A 10,868-nucleotide genomic window follows, 5' to 3' on the forward strand; every position below is an offset into this window, starting at 1 on the left:
CAATTTTGGTCTGCATTTTTATAATGYTGTTTTCAGTGGTTATGTTGCCTAATGCTCTTAAGATTACACATTTTTCTTGAAGCTTCCTTTGTATGATCATATTACTAAATGAAAGATTGTCATGAAACTTTATTATCGTATACCCCTTGCAGTGTTTAAGAGCTGTGTTTAAACCATAGTTTGTATATTGGTGCTAGCTTTTTGAGTATATGTTGCTTGAACTAACTTTAAGTGAAATGTATTCGCATGCAAGTTAATTGTTTTATAATTTACTGAATAAGGAAGGAATACATGATCTTTGTGTGTTGGCCAAAGGTGCTTTTATCTTTTAAATCAGAATGCCTTGCAGTTTAATATTTTGACCATATTGTGCTCCCATAGATATTGCTGGTGGTTTAGATTTTTATACCAGTGAGATTATGAATACCTGAGCTTTTTCTGGTGTCTGTCTGGCCAGACATACAGCAGCATCTGGTTTGGGTGTGGTCCTCTCCCCCTTCCCCCCCCCCCATACCCACTCCCCCAGAAGAATTGGGAGCAAAGATGAATAGTATGTTTTACTACACTTTTGATATTCAACCAGGTTGATCCCAGACCATTTGCCAGAGCATACTGACTTTATTCTTTATTTTAACCTAGCAGAAGTGATAAACAGGAAAAAACATTTTATTTCAAGAATTGTGTGTCAGACTATGAAAATTACAATGGAGCCTACAAACACTCTTAAGATTTTTGTTGGCCTTTCCATTCTTTCTCTTCTGGTTAACTACTTTTTTTAATGCCTCTGCTAGTTCAGCCCATGCTCTTAAACACAAAGTACTAAGGCTTTTGCTTTTTTAAGAATAATTAAATTTGTTGACAAGGGCTGTAAGCTGTCACTTTTGGAAGGGAAAGTCTGGGTTACTTCAGCCTGTGTTTTTTCTGGTTATGTACCAGCTAGTGAAAGATGTTGAGATGGAGTTTTGAGGATTGAGTCCCAAAAGGAGTATGAGCCAAAAAGAGGCAGGCAATGAGAGATGTAAAGAATTGCTCTTAAAATATACAATAGATAAAACCCAATAGAGCAAATCAGTGAGAGGGAAAAAGAAAAGCAGTTCTGAGCTTCATTTTTTTGTTCTAGTTTAAATCAGGTCCTTTCCCTGGAAGAAGTCTTGATKTTTGGATCTTTATAACTTGATATGTAAAGCATAAGAATTTTCTGCTTCTTCAGAATGTTAAAAATTGAGATGATTGGTACCATTTCTGCTAAGATACACTTAAAGAGGATGAAGTGAAGAAATGAGGTTGTAAGGCAAAGATTCCCCATTTAGCTTCAAATCAACTTTAGGTAGTGTTTTTTCTAGCCAACAAATCGAGAGAGGCACTTTGCGAGTTGTTATGGCCTTTAGGCTCTCAGACACAATTTGCATTATTTGCACTTCCTGCAATGCTGTAATGTTCATGTCCCCAGTAACTAATTGCAGAAGGAGAAAGGTAGGAATTACAGGACATCTTTGGACAGAATTTGAGATTTTTTTTTCACAGTGCAGATAAGAATTCTAATGGCAGCTGCTTGTGCGATTATCTATGCTGTTACAGAGAACCGAACTCCCTCAACTTCCAAGGCCCAAGTAGTTTTATTTTTGCTGCTGAAGAAAATGAGCCTTACTAATCCATGTGGCAAGTTTCAGTATCAGTAGTACCAAACTGAGCAAGTTGSATGTGATACTGCAATTGGCACTTGAGATTTTTTTCAAGTAGAATTTTGAGACTGTTGGGTGTGAATGACCCCAAAATCCTAAAGCACTATTAAATAGTKCATCAAAAGCATAAAAAAAATAAAATAATAGATAAAAATGCATATGTTCCTCTCTATTCTAGAATATAAAAATACTGATTTAGAGTGCCTTCCTACTGGTATAATATCACAGAAAACAAGTTGGTTTGTTTTTTTGTTTGTTTTTGCATTGAAGGGGCTGTATATAGCAATAGCATCATGAAAATAACCTGTTTCCAACTCAGAAACATAGTGGCAAAATCCATCTTCTTCTTGAGGTTCTCTTTTTATTCTGGAAATATTGCTCGAGTACTAAGTACAATTAAAATAAGAAAATTAAAGACTTAAGCAATTAAATTACTTTCACACACTGTTTCTGTTCATGGATCTTGTAGGTGACTTGAACTCTCTTTCCTTGGCACTCCATAAATGCACAAAAAAATTGTTTTCAAATTCCCTTCAGTATTACTAGCTAATGAGAGCACTGCTTTCAATTTAACTTTTGAAGACATAGATATTATCTTCAATTAAAGATATACTATTTTTTTTCCTACAAGAGTTGAAAGAGATTTGCATAATTGGAGCCTACAAAGCTCCCACAGATAAGTTTCCACTAAACATGAAGTCAGATTTTAGTGAATGATGTATATGTCATCATAGAGGCTTGTATGCTTATCACTTAAACTCTTTCTAAAATGGGTAGAATTGGCCCTTTAATTAAAAGATTCCATAATAAAATAGTGGAAGTGTTCTTTAGTAATTCCTCAACTGTAGTATGACGGGGAAAAGAAAAGCTTTTTCCTTGCTAAAATCACCACTCATGATTGAGTAAAGGAAGAACTGTAGAATCATGCGGTTTTTCTCTCCTGGGAAGTATTTTGTTTCTTATATTCCCATGTATGTAGCTTATCTGTCTTGTTCAATAAGGTGTTCCAGGTAAATCTGGATGTTGATGAGCATGTACTGCTTCCATGCAGTTCTGAACACTAAGAGGCGATTTTGTGCAAGCTGCTGAATTCCACGTGCAGGCTCAGAATTGCTTGCTGTACTTGGTAGGGGAGCAGTGCAACTAAAATATTCAAATTTTTCCGAATCCATTCAAGAAAAGAAATTCAATAGACATCCAATTTTCTATACTTGATATATTACTTGAATTTCAGCACTACCTTGGGGTAGCGGCTTAAATGCTGGAAGTTTCTCATGTCATAAGGTACAAAAAAAGCCATAGCTTTGACATAGCTTATGTCAGGCATCACTACTAATTTGCAGATGGAATTGTGATCTTAYATCATACTGAACTTGCAAAAAAATGTATTCTGGGAAATGTATAATGCTATTAAAGACCATTTTGGTTAAAATTATTCTCTGGAAGTGTAAATCCTCCCATGTTGCTCATACATCAGACATTATGTGGTTTCAGCTCTTTAAGAGTTGAGGAAATTTAAGTTAGTTTTTCTATGACAACAGTTGCTTTACTCTGTAATCCATAAACTGAGGGAAAAGTTTTTTGTTTTGTTGGTTTTTGATCAAATAATATCTACAGAGCAAGTTGAAAACCTAACTATGTAAATTACATACATAGTTGGAAAGTGGAAGCATTTAGGATAGTGCTTTGCCATATGTCCAGACTCTTTGCTAACATGTTTTTTGAGGATTTGGAAAATGTATGTAAATAAGAATGTGAGTAGCTGATATTTTGTGTGAAGTGTTTTTTTTTAATGCATACACCTGATATCCTAGACAGCAGTTCGCTAGAATGTTTTGATATTCCTGTTCTTTATGGGCTTCCTCAGTGGTCTTCAGTCTTAAAAGCTGACAACTGCTGGCCTTTCCAAGGTGAGGTGATTTCAATCTGGACTGAAAACTGAGCCATCTCTCATTAGGAAGCTGCCCCTTTTTTGATAACAGAAGATCAGATTTGATGCCTATCTTGGAATTGTGCAGCTTGCACTTTTCCATTTTACTTGGATTTGTTTATTTGTAGTAGTGTGGTTGGGTGTGGTGTTTTGTTCTTTTTTCCTACTGTAGTATCCTAATCTTGACCTTTATTTTTTTTAAAAAAATAACAGTTTTAACTCCTTGAGATTGAGATGCCGTATTTTTGTATTTTACAGTGTTTTGTAATTTTAAGTAGCAAATAGTTATGAGTATCCTTGCAGTGGTAACTGGCAAAGCAGCTTTTGACATAAGAATTAACAAATAAGGTGTTGGTGATTCTAGAATGYGTTGCATGTCTCTGAATCAAGAAAAAGGACAAAAGCAAAGATGTCAGGGACAAACCTTCCTCGGGTTAATAGAATGGCTGAGGTTTTAAATGTTGGCTGTAATATTTTTTGGATAGAATCCTGATGTATTATTTTAGCATCTTTATAAAGGTTTTATGTTGCAATATGATTTTGTTAGAAAGGCTGGCAATTGTCAACTATAAGTCTAGTGCTCCATGTATATGTACTGTCATTCCTAGAGGCTTGGAACTTGAGTTGAGGGTTTGAAGGAGAAGTTGCAGGACTGTCGTCTGTGGTAGAAAAAAGGGTTAACAAAAAAAACCATAATCTGTGTTAATCCAGGATTTACATAAAGGATGTCAAAATTAGGAGAGTTAATAAATTAGTGTCTGGTGAATTAYTTAATGCAGCTTGTGCAATGAAGTAAAGGTCAGTCTAGGCAGATGAACAAAAGTGATCTCCCTTGTTGACCTGTATTTTAATTTGCTTGTTCCATGTTAGTTTCAACTAGCATGCTTAAAGACTTTTGCTCTGGAACATGATTCAGGAAGGTGGAAACACCTGTCCTTCCTATGCATCTTCAGTTTTTCCTTACACAGGAATCATTATGTTAAAATAGGGAGAGTGGTTAGGCCAAAAAKGGCAGCCACAAGATTATTCAAAATCTTGGGGAAGCTATTACAAAAAGCAAGGTAATGTTTGTTAACGGTGGGATTATTTTTAATTTTTTCACCTTTATTGCAGCAACAAAGCTATGCTAAATAATTTTAATTACTTGCAGGTCAAGCAGTTCCTGCGCCTGCTGGGGCTCCGCCAGGTGGTCAACCAGATTATAGTGCAGCATGGGCTGAGTACTACAGACAACAGGCAGCATATTACGCCCAGACGAGCCCACAGGGAATGCCACAGCATCCTCCAGCACCACAGGTATAAATTTTATTAAGTACTTTTTGGCTGGCTTCTGTTTCAGTGATTATAGATATTTTTTTGCATGTCTCCTGCTTTGTTACCTTTGGAGTATGCATCTTTTTTTTTTCTAGCAAAATAACTATCAGAATAATTAATAAATGACTTTGCTTTACCTGATAACTTGAGTTCTGTCCATACGTTTGGTGATTTTGATTTTTTTTTTTAAAAAAAGAAACTTTCTCCTCCCAGGGTTTTGAAAACCATGCAAGAAGCCACCACCATTTACATTAACCAATTTTTCTTTCTTAAAGGCTTCACTCCTGAGTTAGCTCGATTTAAAGGATTTTCTTTAACTTTTTGTGTATCTCTTATGTATCTCTTCTGCACAGGGCCAATAATAAGAAGTGGACAATACAGTATTTGCTTCATTGTGTGGGGGAAAAAACCTTTGTTAAATGTATGGATGCAGACGCCTTGATGAAGATCTTAATTTTGTTTGGTTAAAAAATAGTGTTTTTGAAAATGTACAAAATATCTATCACTACTGATAGGAGGTAATATTTCTGTGTAGAAATGAAAAATGGTTTGTTTTTAGTATTAGTGTAGATGTACACATTCCAGCAAATGTATTTGCAATTATTATGTGGTCAATGCTTTGTGATATAAATGTACTTTTTCAATGTATACTTTATCACTTTTAAAATGCCTGTTTTGTGCTTTACAATAAATAATATGAAACCTCCTGTGTCGGTAAGTTGGATATGTGGATATTCAAAAAATTATAGGATTGATTTGCAATGCCAAATTAAGGTACTTGTACACAATTGAGGTTTTTTGGTTTGTTTTTCCCTCTGCCCTTCATAAAACTTGTTAGGTTTAAAAACTTGTCGTTAGCATGTTTTTCCCCTCTTGCAGAGTAGTTGTAGATGGAGGATCTCTTTTATTCATTGTATTTTGCTGCCTAGCACCAGTAATCTTGATATCTTAATTTTCTTTCTATTTGATTAAAGATTGCATGTGTTTAAGAAGGTGATTTTTGGCATACTTCTGTTGCATTAACAGTGAAATTTCCTTTTATACATAACCACTGTTTGAGACCTGTACAGCTGCTCTAACAGTTTATTTTTGTTCTTAATTGAATATTTGACTTCAAAACTGTTCCTGCATAACTATTTTAAGGATTCTTCAGACTAGTTATAAAATTTAAGTGTTTGTGCTTAAGCCTTCAGTTTAAAGTAGTTCACTTCGAAATTCAGTGTAGAAAGGYCATTGTGGTATGCATAGTAGTTACAAAAATTGCATCTGTCCTTGAAACGCTGTTTTGTTTGAGTGTTGGGGAGCGGTTGAGAACATCCTGCAGAGCAGATAATTTCTGTTTTGTAAATACTCAAGACCAGTCTTTGAATCAAATGATTTTTTTTATATACTTGAACCTTCTTATTACTCTAATGCTCATACTAAAAATCTGATTCTCTTGAAATCCTGTGTTTGCTCTTTGCATATTTATTGGCTCTTTGCATATATTAGACTACATGCAATACAGTCTGTCTTGCCATTGTCTGTTGAAGTGCAGGTTTGATCCAGCCAGTATAGAACTAGCTCTATAGGGGTGAGGAGGACTGTGCTGTGTATCATCCTTGATTGTTCCTTCAAGGAGCATTGCACTGTAAGTACATCAGAATGACAAATTGATGAACTGCAACAGTATCTTTTTGTCAATGTTCCACATAATGAAAATGCCATACTTGTGTGACTATTATGTTGGAATACAGTGCTGATTATCTTAGGAAATTGTAATTGCTTCTTAATTCAGAAACATAGGTGTGCCATATWTATATATATATMTATCTATACACATAATGTGAGCTTTATGGGTAAGTATTCTTGAAACGTTTAGCAATAGCAAAAGAAAATCATGTTTCTGTTTATCTGAGTCTTTTTTCATTAGTGCACCTGAGACAGAGCTCTATTATTCAGTGTATTTAAGTATGCATATTGTAACATTGAATTCTTTTGGAAACACTTGTTAGACAGGAGTTGTGTTTTTCTTCAGTTTGCAGATACGTAGTGATGTAGGTATGTTTTAAAATAATTTTATAACTGTTACTTGCTTTATCTTTTGGAATACCATTTTGTTGTTTTGAGAATGAACTTTTTAGTGTGGCTGTACAGAGAAAAAGTTAAGGTTGACAACTGAAGTAGTCTTATTCAGGTAATCAGCAATGTATGTATTGTGCTGTAGAAAGAAGGAATTATTTTTATCCCTTTTAAAATTAGGAATTATTCTGGTAGTTTAAAAAAGGCTAGGATGATACTTGCTATCTTTAGTGTAGGGTATGAAGTTTAATAGTTCAGATATTTTGCATGGTATTCTGTAGATAACCTTGTAGAATGGTGCATTTATTATGTACTAAACTGAGCAAAATTTAAATTCACTGAATTCTTTATCATTCACAAAATGGAGGCTGTTGATTTTGATTCATTTAAGGTATAAAATCTTATTAATTGCAAACAGTGCAATTATTTATACTTCACAGTGCCTTCCCAGACCTTCCACCTTAGGTTCTGCTGCAAAAAAGCAACAGGTAAGCACAACCTAAGGAAGTATATAAAATTAATATATTTCAGTACATTAATGTTGTCCCTGTGAGATCTTTGTGGTTGTGTATTGAAAAGCAATCAGCTGCTTTCCCCCAAATGCATTGTTACTCACGGTTCCATTTCAGTGGAAAGTCTTAAGTTTTTAAACAACTGTTTATATTTCTAGGTAAATATGTATCTTTTTTAGAAAAGATTAGTAGATTGCAGTAATTTAAGCTTAATCAAAAGAAGTCATTTTTGTTACTTTTTTCTCAACTAGCTAATTGTTGCAATTAAAGAATCAAAACCGTTAAAAATATGCAGGAATGACTGGTTAGAAATGTCAACAGCCTTCACAAATGTTTTTTTTTATAATAGGGCACTATTCCCACTCGACGAGTGAGACTTAATTTTAAAGAATATAACTTGTTGTTATCACTGAACTTGATAACTTGTCTTACAGTTATAGTGTGTTAGTGGAATCTTTAGATAATTCAGTTCACTTATTCATACTTGACATGGTAGGAAAATAGACTCTAGAATTTTGCAGAGGAGTGTGTTTTATTTGAAAAAGCATGTGCACCAATGTTAACAGTGCAGCAAATAATATTTTATCTATATAGCAGTCAGTGTTTCCTGTTTCTTGATATTTTAACTGAATTGCTGTATATTTTGCCAGTTTAAAATGTTTGTATGTCTTAGATGGTCTGGTACAGGATTTGGGGTTTTTCTTTTCTTTTCTTTCTTTCTTTCTTTTTTTTTTGTTTGTTTCGGTTTTTTTTAGCTTGAAGTAAAGCAGCATCTATTCAGTCTTTTTTGTTGATTATTCTGTTTCTAAAATATGCTGCTCCTCTTTCAAAAGTCCTGCTTATCTGTACATGAAAGAAAAATATTCAAAAATACTGCCTTCATTTTCACACACAGTGCTGAAGATGCTGCAAGCACCAAATCATAGCTCATAGAATCAGGTCCTGAGATAGTTACTACCAATAAAGAGGAATCCTTTGAGTGTATGCCATTGGTGAGCCGATGAGCATGGACCATAGAAGGGCTCCATGTAGAAGGTAAAATTGGCAAAAACATAACAGATTTGAAATGTATCCCATACATACTGGTATAGGGTATAATTTTTGTTTTGATCACTTCTCATTCTTTAAAGTACTATTTGTTTGACCATAACTGTTCCATAATCTGTTAAGTTTTTTTAACTGTGATTTAATAATATAAACCATATATTCTAATTTATATTCTTCTAAACAGTCAAGCTAGGTATTTTGACTTTTTGAACTAAATTAATAGTTGTACTCCAGTTTCTCAAGYCAATTGATATTTGATGATTTATTGCTTAATATGTTACTCGGATTCATTTTTGACAAGAGAAAGTTAGGTGTGTACCATTTGGATTTTGATACTGTGAATTTAGTGTTGGGGTGAGTCATTTGTTCGCTTCTTTTAACATGCTGGGTTTTTTTTTTTTTTACAACTGTTGTTCCTAAAATATCCTAACAGCCTTTTAATTGTAAATTTAGCCAGTGGGAGGAAATAGAGAAGAAAAAGCTAGAGTGTGGAAGATGAGATGAACTTGCCTTAGTATGTAGCATTTGAGGTATACTGATTTTCAGCTTGCTCACTGCAGAGTTTACAGACATGCTATTTTGTACTAAAGTGTAGTGTTTATTTTTCAACTCTGTCCCCAAACTCACCGTTCTTGGGAGAACAGAAAATATGTTACTGAAGTTATCCTGATCCAGTAAGATACCTGGACTTTCTTGGTAGTATAATGAACTTGCCCAAAGGTGTCTTTGAAGTTTCCTGCTTTTTCTTCCCTGGAGTCCCACAAATTAAGTAGAATGTGAAGAGTACCAAAACTTAAAAAAGGAAGCATAATGTTCAAAGTAGGAAAAGCATTTTCATACCACTCTCTGCAGCATATACTTTAAGACAGGACATGAAATAAAATACCAGGTGGATAATATTTTATCTAGCATGATCATATGCCATGTGTTTAAGATGTTCAGGCAGACAGTATCATTTTTTTCACTGCACAGTCTCTCTTGAAATATTTTATCTTTTTACTAGTGGTATTTTATTGGATGATAGCAACTGTTTCTACTTTATTCCCTTCCAAAGTAGCTTTTAAGTTTTCCATTGCATGCTAAAAGCTTTTTATTTTGCTTTTTTTTCTGGACATGGTGGGAGGAAGGGGGGGACTGGGCCTTTCAGAAAGCATACAGTTGACAGGATTCCCTCTTCCATAGTAATASCTTATAAAACTCTTATGTATGCACAAATATTTCTCTTGCGTGCATGTGAAATGCATTTTCGTCCTGAGAAAAGTGTTCTCTGCAGAAACTACCCGTGTGTATAAAGAAGATTGGCTTTAAAAGGCAACTGTGATGGGAACAGTGTCTTAGGGAGATGCAGCTTGGACTTGAGGTAAATTGAATGCTTTACAAAAATGTGGTTTTGAGCTTGCATTGATATTGTATGTAATATGGGTACACGTTAACTGTATAATGTTTTTTTGTATGGTTTTTCTCAATAAATGTAAACTGATGGATAATAATAGCAATGCTTTTGTCTCTTTTATGCTCTTACCCCTGCATTCATTAGTTTGAAATTACAGCTTCAGAAAAACTGAATATAGCAACAACTAGTATTTATGTGAAATGAACATCACCCACATGAAATGAAGTAAAATATATTCTTAATACTGCTGTTAAGATAAATATTCACTCAAAACGTCATACAGCTTATCAATGAGTTTTTTCAGGATGTTTCAGAATCTATAATTATTGTATTGAGGCAAAAGAAATTTTTATGAGATAACTTTGTACGAAGAGCAGTCAGCAGATTGAGTCATAGCAAAACCTCAAAAATCATTTTAGAAGTGATTGTGTATTTGCTGCAGCTTTGCTGTCTTATGATAATGCTCTACATGTGTTCTTCAGTTTAAATTTTTTTTCTTTTGTGAAAGAACTCTTACAGAAGCCTAAGCTGAACCATTTAGATATTAGGCATAATGAATGGCATTAGCAGTGATATCAACAGGTCTTAGAGAAAAATAGTATGCTAGACATAAGCAGACAATGTTTAGAGATGCAGCAGTAAGTCTATTGAAACAAGAGATAATGAAGGTTGAAAAACTAGACACTTCCATATAATACTTCTATTTTAAAGCTTACTTCCTATGAAATTCACGATGATTGTCCCATATTTTGTCACCAACTGTTCATGTATCTTTTTATTAGTGGAAAAATATATATTTTTTTATAAGCAAATTTTAATACTTTACTGCAAGCCTTACTGAGATTGTGTTTAGTTTTGGATTAGGAGCTGCATAGGTTGATTACAGTCTAATGGTTTAAATGCAAGTCTGCATTATAAAAACTAATGCT

General features: G+C 34.0%; 1 protein-coding gene across 12 annotated transcripts in view; it reads left to right on the forward strand.

Moving 5' to 3' along the window:
- The window catches only part of FUBP1 (far upstream element binding protein 1), a 41,461-nt gene that overhangs the window by 16,223 nt on the left and 14,370 nt on the right, over positions 1-10,868 (forward strand). For 4 of the 12 annotated variants that reach the window (XM_085298161.1, XM_085298165.1, XM_085298166.1 and 1 more), the window contains 2 exons: positions 4,763-4,908; positions 6,459-10,036. In XM_085298161.1, the coding sequence (XP_085154287.1) occupies positions 4,763-4,908; positions 6,459-6,497 (185 nt within the window). In that variant the 3' untranslated portion in view covers positions 6,498-10,036. Of the gene's footprint in view, positions 1-4,762; positions 4,909-5,279; positions 5,374-6,458; positions 10,037-10,868 lie in introns of those variants that run through there. The other 8 variants (XR_014894963.1, XM_085298162.1, XR_014894961.1 and 5 more) reach the window with 7 other exon arrangements.

This window comes from Rhea americana, unplaced genomic scaffold (genome assembly GCF_003343005.1).
Source record: "Rhea americana isolate MKP2758 unplaced genomic scaffold, rheAme1 scaffold_136, whole genome shotgun sequence".
Classification (NCBI taxonomy): Eukaryota; Metazoa; Chordata; class Aves; order Rheiformes; family Rheidae; genus Rhea; species Rhea americana.